The sequence below is a fragment of the Heterocephalus glaber genome, unplaced genomic scaffold, assembly GCF_053883595.1.
Source record: "Heterocephalus glaber isolate CG9 unplaced genomic scaffold, H.glaber_assembly_v1.0 deba00001608, whole genome shotgun sequence".
Taxonomy (NCBI): Eukaryota; Metazoa; Chordata; class Mammalia; order Rodentia; family Bathyergidae; genus Heterocephalus; species Heterocephalus glaber.
In genome coordinates, this window is record NW_028258379.1 from 32,747,279 (window position 1) to 32,761,069 (window position 13,791).

The 13,791-nt window shown below is 38.4% G+C and overlaps 1 protein-coding gene across 3 annotated transcripts in view; it reads right to left on the reverse strand.

Moving 5' to 3' along the window:
- Positions 1-13,782, reverse strand: part of Cpsf2 (cleavage and polyadenylation specific factor 2) — a 32,114-nt gene extending 18,332 nt beyond the window's left edge. Inside the window, exons 1-7 of one of the 3 annotated variants that reach the window (XM_004837022.4) lie at positions 13,613-13,782; positions 10,465-10,520; positions 5,656-5,837; positions 4,393-4,552; positions 4,209-4,314; positions 2,674-2,803; positions 462-577 (exon numbers count right to left, since the gene is read on the reverse strand). In XM_004837022.4, the coding sequence (XP_004837079.1) occupies positions 462-577; positions 2,674-2,803; positions 4,209-4,314; positions 4,393-4,552; positions 5,656-5,804 (661 nt within the window). In that variant the 5' untranslated portion in view covers positions 5,805-5,837; positions 10,465-10,520; positions 13,613-13,782. Of the gene's footprint in view, positions 1-461; positions 578-2,673; positions 2,804-4,208; positions 4,315-4,392; positions 4,553-5,655; positions 5,838-10,458; positions 10,521-13,069 lie in introns of all 3 variants that reach the window. The other 2 variants (XM_021244791.2, XM_013066688.3) reach the window with 2 other exon arrangements.
- Between the last annotated feature and the right edge of the window lie 9 nt (positions 13,783-13,791).

Genomic DNA, 13,791 nt, shown 5'->3' on the forward strand with positions numbered 1-13,791 from the left:
AAGTGGAATCCAACTTTTGCTGCTGAAATCTCATTTGGCTTATAAAAAAGAACACGAACTGAAGCAGCTCAAGTCAAAACAGAAATCAGCAGCAACAGTTTAGAGACATCTCTTTAAAACTAAGAAGGTTGGAGCATAAAATACCCCACACCAAAACCAGCTGACCCTCTGTACCCTCATTTATCTGTTTTTTCAGTTTTCTTTCAGAGTGTTTTTCTAATTGATATACATGAAGTCTTAATATACAGACATATCCTGTGAGTGCCTGAGAGACCTAGCTATGTGCTGAATGTCAGAAGGCAATCTTTACATCTTCTTATTGAAAATTTCGATAGTCGCGTATTTCTTCAAAACTACTAGAGTTAGCTAACCTCTTATGACCAAGGTCAGCAGAATAAAAAGAATTTCACGCTATCATGAACTTCCACAGCTCTTTAAAAAGGACACTAGATAATACATACTCAGTAGCTGTTCATCTCTCTGTTTCCTTCTAGGCTGCACATAAGTAGCATTAAATGAATCTGTGATGAGTAGAGAGGGTCTGCTTAGCATTTCCAGGGAACATCCATTCAAGTGGCTGTTAAGGTTTAAGAAGAAGAATATTTTATATCACTTCAAATAAGCAGTAATAGGTTCTTAAGTAAAAAATGAGCAACTGTTTTTATAAGGGTTTTTTCCTTGCTAAATATAAAAAAATATATATGCGAAGGGAAGGGAGGGGAATGGCAAAAAAAAGAAGCAAGATATATCATGTACAGGTACAAATTCCCTATGATGAGTGTCATCATCATGTATATCTAAAACGTACCAATAAAATTTTAAAAAACCAAAAGTCAGGTAAATTAAAAAAAATATGTATAAAGAGGGAAATAATAACCTTCCAGAGGACCACCACTGTCAAGATAACTGATATATCTCGAGTATACCCTTCAAAGTATAAAAGTTTTGGCCAGGTGTGGTGGTACATGCCTGTAATCCCAGCACTTAGGAGGCTGAGGCAGGATTTAAATTTAATTTAAAAAAGTGTATATCCCACTGGGTGTGGTGGTGCACACCTGTAATTTGAGCGACTCAGGAGGCTGGAGGAGGATAGCAACTTTGGGGATGTAACTCAGTATTAAAGAGTGCTAATCCAGGGTCAGGGATTTAGCTCAGTGGTTTTGCCACCTGCCTTGCAAGCGCAAGGACTCGAGTTTGATCCCCAGTACCAAAAAAAAAAAAAAAAAAAAAGAGACAGTGCTAATCTAGACACAAGTCCCTTGGTTCAATCCCCAGTACCTCAAAAAGAAAAACAAATGGATATCCCATGTATAGTCCTATATTCTCAATTCTATATCCTAGTTTTTTTCCATGACATTAAAATTTTTTTCTAAGCTAGTTTTAACCAATATTTATACTGTATTTATTTGAACCTTTTCTTTCATTTATATTTGTCACTTTTTCATCGTTACAATCCTTCAAAGAACTTTTTAAAAAAAGCTTTAATTGCATTTCTGAACATTTCTTTGGGATATATTCTGAAAAATGTATTTACTAAACTATACAAGTGTTGCTAAATAGTTCTCCACAAAGGTTCACCTTTTCCAGAAAGGTTTAACCGGAAAGACTTAGCAACTCACAAAATACTTCCCAAAAGGCTACTACCATTTAAACATAATTTTAATGTACCTAATAAAGAAACATTATTATTTACAATTTTTTTTTTACTTTAACTTTTGTCTATTTTGAAACTATATATTTTTGGTTAATTAATGCTTGGACTTATATATATGCATAAGTTTTTTAGCCAACTTGCAAATATTTTCCCTAGTTTATTGGTTTTGTAACTTAAGTTTATTGTTTCAGACAGTTTCAGCCTGTATGTAATCAAATCTATCAGACTTTTCCTTTGTAAACTGTTCCATTATCTTTACGGTTATAAATTCTTCCAAATCAGAAATCACCAATATTGTTTCCTTTTCTAGTGAATTCTAATCCATCTCAAAATTATTTTGTTATACTGTAAAAGGACAAAAATTTTTCCCAAAATGGTTAAATTCATTCACCACTTACTCAAATACCCACTTTCCTCATTAATCTATATGTCTAAATTCAATCTATTAGTCTTAAATATTTCTTAATATAAAGATCTTGAGGCTATTGTAACCTCATACAAACAAGCTTTCAACTTAATGTACAGGTATACCAAAAGCCTACATGAGACTGAACAACAAAAAATTTACAGTAATGCTATGAATGCAGAATTAAATATGTAAAATTTTAACTACTGTGTTCCCTTTTAAAGGGAATGTGATATTAAATATAGTTACATTACATAGAAATTACTGATTTTACAAAGCAAAAAAACCCCCAAAAGTTCTGTTAAGTAGTAGGTTGAAAGCATATAAAATATAGTTTTATGGACAAAAATTCACTTGCTTTGCAACACCTCCTGGGAGACAGCTGTTTTATAGTGAAGAATCACATGTAAATTTTAAAAACTTCTTTTATGTCCTACACCAAACTTTTTCCCTTACAATCCAAGTAACAGTAAAAATATTCAATACTTGATGCTTTTAAATTGCTCTAGATTTTGGTTAAAAACAAACAAAAAGAGAATGCTTCTAATTTTCCCTTTACAGAATTAGGTAACACTATTTGCATTTCCTTTAGCTCTTGTCTTCATATACCTACATCTCCCTCTTGTGGTTGAAATCAACTGCATAAACAATTTCTTCTTCTCCATCTTTGACAATTTTCCATATTGTTCCGCCTATCATATGGCCAGCTGGCAGAGGTGTGATAGACAAGCCATGTCCTTTACCTAGGTCAACAAGATAATGATGATATTCAAGTTTCTTTCATAACCTTGTAAGGTTATATTTTTAAGCTATGTTAAGAGGCAACATACACAATGATATAAAATTCAGAAGTAAAAATGAATACAGTGAAAAAGCAAATCTCACACTCCTATCCTCAGACATTACACTCTTTCAATGGAGGCAAATACTCTTGCAACTTTATTATGCATTCTTGGAGAGATAATTGGGTTCATAAGTAGATAGCTAGAGTTGAACATTAAAGCTAGTATACTGTTAAATAACTTAGTATTAACTAATAAATTTACTGTGTGTGTGTGTGTGTGATGCTGGCCACTGAATCCACAGCTTCACATACTACTGAGTTACACAAGCCCTAAGTTTAACATTTACATTATATTAGCAAGTGTTTCCGATTTTGCTAACATCTAAACTAATAGAACCACATTTCAAATCGCACTAGAGTAAAAAAATTTATTCCTACAGAAAAACTAAATATAAGCAAAACTACTAAGACCATTATTACTTCCTGGTTAAATCTTCAAGAGTCCATTATTAAAAAAAAAAAAAAAAAGAGTCCATTATTGCACCATATTCTCAATGCCACAGTTCATTTTTTTTTTGATATTGGAATTGAACTCAGGATCCTGTGCTTGCGAGGCAGGCACGGTGCCACTGAGCTAAATCCCCAGCCCCACCACAGTTCGTTTTTAAGAAAATCTCTAATGCACTTATCCTGCATATGATAAATACATCTAATATATGATATCCTGACCTAACAAACTTTTAGTAATTTTCTATTCTGATACCACAGCACTTCATTTACTTCAATTACATTTAGACATTTGAGCTACTTTGTCTCTTGAATCTAACTTAAGGTCCAAGGAGGAGGATCTGCACGCTTTATCTCCATTCATTCTACATAATAAACACTAAAATAAGTCTTTCCAAGCTAAATAGAAAAAATGCTAACAGCCTGAGCTGTCAAAAATTTGTATTTAATCTAGAATATTTCAAAAATTGAGATGGAAGTTCAGAGTCAAGTTCAGAGTTCAGTTCACATCAACGCAAAAAAAGACTAATTTTTTATTCTCAGACCACAGTGCCTATAAGTTTTATTATGATTCTCCTGAGTTTTTTCAGAAGGTTAAATCCCACATGCCCAGGGCTGAAAATGTGGCTCAGTAGCACAATGCTTGCCTAGCATGTGCGAGACCCTGGATTCAATCCTTAGCACCACAACAAAACAAAACAAAACTCATTACCACAGAAAAGTTTACTACACCTGGGGATTTAGCTCAGTGGTTCCGCCGCCTGCCTCGCAAGCACAAGGTCCTGAGTTTGACCCCCGGTACCAAAAAAAAAAAAAAAAAGTTTACTACAATTATTTACCACAGAAACATTTTTTACCTTTCAAATTCACAATCTGAGAGAATTTTAGCTGCTGTATTTTATCAAAGGCTGCATCCACATCATCTAACGTAAAGAGTGTAAAATCTTCTGTATTGTGTCGAGACTAAAAGAATGACACAAATGAAAGGTTAAAAATGACCACTAATAGAGTATTATATTTTCCCTTAATTGTTTATATTACCTGATAAAGATCATACATGAACATCTGTCCCATTTTATAAACAGGAATGGTTGCATAGATAGCGCAGTTCAGACCCAGCTTTCCCACAGCATAAGGGAGGGCACCAAGATGGAGAGGGTCAGGGTGAGACAGCAGCACTGCATCAATCTGATGAACATGCCTAGGAGAACACAAGCAAAACGACAACTTGCTCCTTTCTTGTTTTAAGGGTAAAAGCAGAATAGGCAAAATTACCCATTCTGGACTGACGAATATACTGGGGTAGAAGAGCAAAACAAATAACTAAAATTATACACCTATGAATTTCAATTATTACTACCCTGTTCTACATAGACAACAAAATTATGGCATAAGTTGCATCTAAACATATGATGTTATGATGTCTAGACATATTTAAAAAAGAAAAAAGTAGTCACCACAAATAAGTTGACTATGAATTGCTACCTTATACAGTATTAACTTAAGCTTGGAATTTTAGGACTTGTTAAACAAAGTAATTAGCCACATATTTACTATGAATTTTTGACCAAAATCACAATCACTGTAGTAAAACATCAATTAATCAGTGAAGTATATGCTCTCATGGACAATAGGTTTTTTTCTTTTTTGGCTTCAAATTCTAAGTATTTAAAAAGATTTAAGTCCTCTTTCCTTCATTAATTAGTATAATACCACACATATATATAACTGAATCTTCTTTTTGAGGTAGGGTCCTGCTTTCTAATGCAGGCTGGCCTTAAACTGGCAGCGATCCTCTTGCCTCAGCCTCCCGAGTGCTGGGATTACAGGTATGCACCATCACACCTGGCTCATAACTCAAATCTTTTCTGATAGATTAGGACCCCTTTGTATCTCATGGTTATTATTCTAAGAACTAAGTCCGAATGTCAAGCATCAAAAATTACAAAGTAAGCTAATGTAATGCAACCACAGAGCTGTCACACAGGAGTTTCCTCTTAAATTTTTACAAACTCTCGCTCTTTCCTAAAACTAGAGAGCAAAACTTTACAGTGATCCATTAGCCAAGTGACAAGTTAAGATTTTGCTGAATTCAAATAAACAAAGTTAATAAGTCAACCAAAATTTTACAAGCTAAAATGGTCACTATTCAGTTTTTGGCATGGATAAAATTCTTATGATAAACTTAGTGCAAAGACAGCACTATATAACAGCAAAATTGTATTATAAAAGTGTATGAAAGGCAAGTTGATTTTTTTTGAAAAGTTAATGTAATAAAGTCTAGAAATGTGAAACAGAACTTACTTCCTCAGGGAATCTATAATATCCATAGAAAAGTGCTCATCCCAGCCACAGTCCAATAAAAATCTAAACTCATCAACCTGCAGAAGATAGCAAAGGGCAGACTCTTCTTGGACCCCAGACAGGGTAGTTAATTTAATAATAGATGTCATCTTTTTGGTCCAGTAACAGCAATCTAAAAGGTTCTTTCAAAAGAAAAACATAATTAAGCACAAAAGCACAATTTTATACATGTAATATACAAATTAAAATTATTTCACATTTTTAAGTGTACAGAAATTCCATAAACGTGAAAAGCAAACATATTATAGACTCACTGCCATCACTGTCAAGTTTAAAAGTACAAGCATAGACCTACATTCTCTTATTTCCAGCGGTTCAGTGTCTCCCTAGGGTGCTTTAATGCAAAACAGTGGACTTTGGAATCAGAGAAATACAGATTTGCAAGTCAACTAATCTTTTCTCACCTATGTATCCCATTATATAAAACATTAGTATTAACATATCTGTAAAAGGATGTTGAAGAATTTTTTTGTTTTGTTTTGTTTTTTGAGGCAGAGTCTCCCTTTGTAGTTCAGGCTGCGCCTGAACTCACTATGTAGCCCAGGCTAGCTTCAAACTCCCAGCGATCCTCCTGCCTCAGCCTCCCAAGTAATGGGATTACAGGTGTGCGCCACCATTCCTGGCTTGAAGAATTTTAAATATCATGTAGGGTTACTGGACTTAGAGACTACCCCATGCAAGTGCCTCAATACATAAATGTTTACTCGATGAATGAACTCATTCCTCACGATGACCTTGTCCTCCTTTATTTTGCTCTGTGATGGCACTGATTACACTGCATTACAACGACCAGTTTATATGTCCTTCTGTCTTTTTAGACCTTAAATAAGTAGACCACATTCAGAATCTGATAAAAGTTACAGGCTTTCCCTTCTCCCTCACCATTCTCAAAATACTAAAAAAACCAAAAAGTACATTTACACATAAAAATTCACATACTTTTCAAGCAGTTTAATGTTAAGAACCTTGCACGAGAACGCAAGCTACTGAAAAACAAGTTGTATCTTATGTTTGCAATCCCTGAAACACCAGGTCCTCAACATTATTTGATGGAATGTATGCTGAGATATCCATTACATGAATGTACTTCCAAAAGATATAACATCAACACATCTATTGAGATTAAGGATCTAGGGCTGGTGACTTAGCTCAGTGGTTCCCCTGCCTGCCTCGCAAGTGCAAGGTCCCAAGTTCGATCCCCGGTACCCCCAAAAAAGAGATTAAGGATCCACAACTGTTTGCCTGTGAACAGCCATGACAAAACTGTTGATTAACAAAGTTCAACTCAACAGCATTTCCAATTTTAGCTCCTTAAAATAAAATTGGGCTGACCGTGGTGGTGCAAGCCTGTAATCCCAGCACTCAGAGGCTGAGGCAGGAGGATCTTTGTGAGTTCGAGGCCAGCCTGGGCTGCACAGTGAGTTCAAGGCCAGCCTGAACTACATAGTGAGACCCTGCCTCAAAAAAAAAAAAAAAGAAGGGGCCTGGGGATTTGGCTCAGTGGTTCCACTGCCTGCTGCGCAAGCAGAAGGATCCGAGTTCGATACTCAGCACCAAAAAAAAAAAGAAGGTAAAACTGGCCTTTCCTGGCTATGTGAGTAGGACAGAAGGTCACTGAATTACCTGATGATCTCTCACCATCTACCTAAGTTCATCTACCGACTATTCCACCTTTCATACCAGGATGACCGAAGGCTAAGTCCACCACATCTCCTATTCTTGTTTACCTGAGTAACAGCTCCAAATTAAAGACTCCTCGCTTATCCATTATTACTGATGTGTATTTCTCACAGCTGGACCCAACCCCACCTTTCCACCTTGGGAATCTTTTCAGTCTGCACTCTAGAAGTATGCTTCTTTTCACCTACAACTCATCTGCCTGTCTCCACAGATACCTGGCTGTTCCCCAACGATACTGTTCCTCCTGCAACCTTCTCAAGAGCTTTGAAAATTATTTTTAAATCTCTTGCACTCCCTGGACCTCAAAAGCTCCTGATTGCAGCTGCCAAACCACACCTTCTCTTTTGCCTTTCAAGTATTCCAGTCCTAATAAAGCTTATGCCAGCCAGCTAGTTCATGAGTAGCCTTCTTAATTTCCTCCTCAGTGCTGGCATCTATGAATCTGATCTGTTTCACTAAGAACTTTAGCTCCTGAGTTGATCTTTCTTCTAGTAGCTGCAATACTGAGCTCTCAATGCCTTGGCTTTCTTAACTGCAATAATCTTTGTTTCACTTCGGCCACCCATCACCAGTTACACCCTACCTGATAATGACCAGGGCCTATGCTACTTTCAAAATTTCTCAAACATCTCACTCTCTTACTCCATCTTACCTGCTCAAGAATTCCCACTGCAAAAACCCTTTGGTCTCACTGCTCTTATCCACTGGCCACTTTTTCACTATCCGCAACCCCCTGTTGTCTCTATTCAGGGCAGCAACCTTCCATGTATGAGTCATTATTTTGCAAACACTCTGAACTATCTACTTCTCTGGTTCTTCTTTGTATTTGCATTGTGAAATCCCAACCCTAATCGACCCCAGTCATTTACTTTGCCTGCTCCAGCAGCTGTCAGACAAGGAGAAAAACCCCCACACAACTGGGCTGTTTGCTCTTTCAATTCACAACCCCAATTCTCAAATAGCCCTTACTCCCTTCAATCCTTCTTTTCTTTGCAGACTGACTTTCCTTCTCAGAGTACCATTCACACCACTTCTTCTCTGCTCAACCATCACCCCCTCTCTCCTCCCTACTTTCAGCTGATAAATCTCACTGCATTCTTCAATCAGAAAATAAAACCAGACAGCAACTTCTCCTTTTCCAGACAACATATTAATTAATCTATCTGCAGGTACACTGTTGGGTTTCCTATTATGTGTAATACATAGCCGTGTTCCCATCCAAGGCCAATGCCTCTACGAGTCTTCTAGGACATCTGACTTCTTCGGTCATTCACTTTTTCCTACATCACTGATGAGTTACTTTCACAAGCTTACAAAGACATTCTAGAAATTCCCAACTTGTAAGAACCTCTTAACCCTAAAACCACTGCATTATTTTTATGTTTCCCTTTCATAGTAAAATTTCTGACATCTGCTCACAAATGTGTCTCCTCATCCTCATCTCCTTCCTATTCACACTATCACATTGCACAACTAGTGAAATGTCCTGCCTGAGGTTGTACACTGAGGTTTTTCAATGAATCTACTTGATTTCTCTAATTTCCTTCTATCTCCAGTCACCAAGGTCTCTCACTACTCATATATTTCCTGTCTCCCATTTGCTCTGCAACACCCCTTGACCAACCTGAAGTCCTTTTCTACTCCTGTTCACTCTGCGATATCATTTTTTTTTTTTTTTGGTGGTTCTGAGTATTGAATACAGGGTCTTCTCACTGAGCTACATTCTAGAGCTTTTCATTTCTTTTTTAATTTTATGACAGGGTTTCTCTAAGTTGCCAGGCAGGACTTGAACTTGTGATCCTCCTACCTCAGCCTCCCAAAGTGCAGAGAGTACAGGTGTGCCCCACCAAGCTGAGCTTTGCAGTATCATTCTATTTCCTTAAAAATACTTAGAGGTCTCTGTAATTGCTTTTTATTTATTTCTTGGTTTGTCTGAGTCCTTTTGCTCACCTGACTCCTACACTAGAATGTGGACTTCATGATCTTATCGGTCAGTGTTATTACAAAGCCTACACAGAGCCTAACACATGTGGTGGTCAATACACGTTAATTCACGTGAATGAATGAGGCACAACTAATATTAAATGAACTTAATGAGCTGAGCGTGGTGGCACATGCCTGTAATCCCAGCACTCACAAAGCAGCAGCAGGAGGATTCCAAATTTTAGACCAGCCTGAGCTACTTTCCATGCCAGCCTGGACTACAGAACAAGATCCTGTGTCAAAAAATAAGGAGCTTAATGCTCTTAACACAACATTAACAGTTACTACTTGTATTTCCTCTCCCTTGAGAGAGCTCTCTTGAGTACAGGATTAGGCTTGATCCATCTGGCATACTAGCATAAGCCCTGCACAGAGTAGCTGCTCAATAAGTAACTGTTGGTAAGTTAAAATTTGAAATATAGGGCCCGAGATTTAGCTCAGTGGTTCCGCCACCTGCCTCACAAGCAGAGGGACCCCGAGTTCGATCCCCATACAAAAAAAAAAAAATACAGTGACTTACACTGTTCCTGTTTGAGATATGAGAACTACAAAGACATCATTCTTTATTTCATGAAAAATGTTTAAAAATACAATTTTGGGGAGGAACTAAAAAATTCTCCATGCCAAAAAGCTTCCTGTACCACAGTTATAATAATGGCCTAAGAAAAATTCTTTTTCTTTTTTCGCTCAGCTCTACTTTTACTTCCACTTTTCTTCCCATTTAGATTGTGAATTTAAAATACAAAATATCTTGGAGATACAACCAAATGAATCCATGTTAAAACTTTTTAAAACTGGGCATGGTGTTGTACTCCTGTAATCTCAGCACTTTGGCAGGCTGAGGCAGGAGGATTGTATATTTAAGCTCAGCCTGGGCAACTTGGCAACTTAGTGAGACTCTATCTTAAAATAAGAAAAAAAAAAAAAAAGGGCTGGGGAATGTAGGTCAGCACAAAGGCCCTGGGTTCAACACTTGTACCACCACACATCCCCACACCAAAATAAATAAACAAACAAACAAATAAATAAATGAAATTATTTTAAAAACAACTAAATGTTTATCAGACATTCATGACTTACTGATACCTCAGTTGTACATATGATGAAACATCACAAGTTCAGAGGAAGAGTTCTTTATAAATCTAAAAGAAAAAAGACTTATGAATGCAGTGTAATTGTATCCTTCATTTATAATTGTTTTCTTCAAGGAATAACAACAGATAATATAATATATAGTCCATTAAAAAAGAAACATACTTTCAGGAAGCTTAGGTTCACATAAAACAGGGATAATGTAATAAAAGTCAGAAAGTAAGTAATAAAGAGCCAAGTTGGTTATGATCAGGAGTTTGAATATACAGTTCAGGAAACAAGATTTTTCCAAATTCTCAATAATAGAAACTCACAAGTTAGGAACTAAAATTATTAAGGTTTGGGGCTGAGGATTTAGCTCAGTGGTACCGATGCCTGGCTCGCGAGCACCAGGTCCTGAGTTCAGTCCCTGGTACCAAAAACAAAAAAATAAAATTATTAAGGTTTTGTAGGACCTGGGTAGAGAAAATACTCAAAATTGAGATAAGCAAAACATGGGGGGGTGGAAGGGGGCGTCTACCGAACACAAAGGGGCCACATAGGAACGGCCTTGGAATCTTTAGCCCTAGTTCAACAGACAATAGAGAAAGATGTCAAGATTCATTAACAAGTAGAAAGATGTTTAGGAAAATGAGCTGATATGTATGACTGCACAGTAACAGAAAGTAGGGAGATTTTTTAAAAAGGGAGTATTTTAGCAGACTGCCTCCTCCTCTCACCTTTGCTGGTTCCATTTTGGGGCTAAATTCCATTAGCCTCAAATATACTTTATAATTCTACAATATCAGTAGTCAATATCTAAGTAACCAAGACTTGAAATTCTGTTTCATTGCTCTCCCTTTACCATTTCTTTAACAATTCATTGCCAATTTCAGATTATTTTTCCCTCAGTAAAGCTTGTACATATATCATCCCTTTTTAGTCCTACTACCAGCACCTTACTTAATATAAGGTCTTGTTCTCTTACCTTTGGATCTCTTCATTTCTCTGCCTCCAGTTTTTCCTTCCTTCCCATCAATCTCAGCACTCCTGCTGAATTAATCTTCAAAAATAGCCCTACGCACATTACTTTTTGCTCAGAAATCTTTGCAGGCCTCTTACTGCCTGAGGGCAAAACAAAGCCCAAAACAGCTCAATGGCTTCACTGGCCACGGAGCAGGCCGAGCTGTGCCCTGCCATCACAGGTCATCATGCTCTCAGGCCCCAGTTCAAATCCCACCTCCTTACTAATTCCTCCATCATGAGTCTAGGCCAGCGATGGTGAACCTTTTAGCGCTTTCAACGATACACACAGCCCACTTTGGACATAGGTTTGTCACCACTGGTCTAGACCCAGACTAGTTTTGTCAATAGAAATACAATGTATGCCACATATAATTCTTAACTTTTTCATAGCCATATTGAAAAGTAAAAGCAGATGAAGTTTTAGTATTTTATAACCAAATGTTATCATTTCAACAAACTGAGATATTTTACATTGTTTTTTGTACCAAGTCTTCAAAATCCAGTGTGTACTTAGTATTCAGCACATCTCCATTCAAACTAACCACATTTCAAGTGCTCAATATCCCACGTGGCTGGTGGTTACTGTAACAGCACAGGTCTGAACTCCAAAATCAAGGCTTTAGACTGTGGAGCATTGTGCTTGCCACTTATATAAAGAGCAGGTTGGCAACATCAGCTTTTTTTTTTGTCCATGACTCAGAATGGATTTGTTGTGTGACCCCAGGGGGCACTGAATTACATCCCTAGGCCTTTTATTTTGAGACAGGGTCATACCAAGTTGCCCAGGCTGGCCTTGATCTTGTGATTCTTCTGCTCAGCTTTCCGAAGACCATAGCTGAGACTGCAGGCATATGCCACCACACTCAGCGCCCAAATTGGATTTTAATGTTATCAACCAGGTAGTCTTTCAGACAGAAAACTAGTCATCCTCTTACCAAGAAAGTGGCAGCCAGTAGTTAAACTCCATTTGGCATTTAGTCTAACGTTCTTCATTGGCCTACTTCAATGGAGGTGTTCATCGCCTTACCTGAATTTTTGCAAATTTCCTCTAGTTTTCCTGTTCCAAACTGATGCTATTAACACAAATATTAACAAGAACATCTTGAGAGACAAATGTTCTCATACTCAATCTTTGCACGACATATCCACTGGCTTCCTGCTAACTACTGAATAAAAACCTCAACTCCTTGGTTGGAAATCAAGATCATTCACAAACTGATCTCGACCTCCCTCTTGCCCAGTGCTCAAAGCAACAGAAATGTATATGTGCTTTAAGAGTGAACCCTCACTATATCATAAATCCCTGCAGAGAAGAGTCTGACCAATAAATACTACTCCATCACAAACAGTATGTATCGGTTAGGTTACTTGCTCTGTCAATATTGAGCATGCATGTTGATGATGACAAAGAGAAGTGTGCAAAATACAAAGGAAAGGAAGGAGACTGGGTTAGACCTAGAGCTTATTGAAGGGCAAGTCTCTTCCGGGTCGCTCAGGAAGAGCAGCACTTCCTTAAAGGATCAAAAGGGAGTAAAATTAAAAGATTCGGGGATGAGCAAAACTGATGGCTCCGGTTCGCAGGTCAAAGACTTACAGAAGTTAGAGCTAGTCTGATCTTCTGTTTTCTGAAGAGAATGTACAAAAGTACAAAGCCGAAAAGAATGAGATTGTGGGAAACTGCAGTGGTACTGAAAGCGCTGGAGAGCGATGAAGACAATTCTATTAAGGCGCGGTACTATCATCTGAACGGTCCTCGGAGTCAATGAGCTAACTGGACGCCTACTTTGTGCCCAGTGCTTAGCAGCCTCGCGGTGGCTGAGCCCCAGAAGGCGGAGCCATGAGGCGAAGGATCAGAGCCCACGGCGGAGGAGCCCCCCGGCGCGAGAGTGAAGCTACGGAAAGGAGGGAAGGAGAGCGAGCGCAGGAGTGAAGAGTACGGACTGTCACAAACAACCCGGGAGTATTCCACCCAAGAAGTCACTTCTCTTTCACTCGCGAGGAACTTCCAGGACAGTCGCAACCGGAACCGCAGGAGCACTTCTCCCGGGAGACTGGGTCGGAGGCCGGCTGTCCCCTAGGGCCGAGGACGCCCCCTCCCCCATCCGAAGGCTCACTCCCTTCTCTCGCCCTCACTTGCCTCGTGAGGCTTCCCCCAACGCCGTCCACTGCCCTTCCCAACCCCCAGCTGAATCCAGGCTCAAGGAGGAGAAACGCTGATACTCGCTCAGCACCACTGACCACGGGCATGAAAACACCCCTCAGTGGTGACCGCCATTTTGAACCTGCAGGCGAGCGGCAGAGGAGGGGACGACCCGG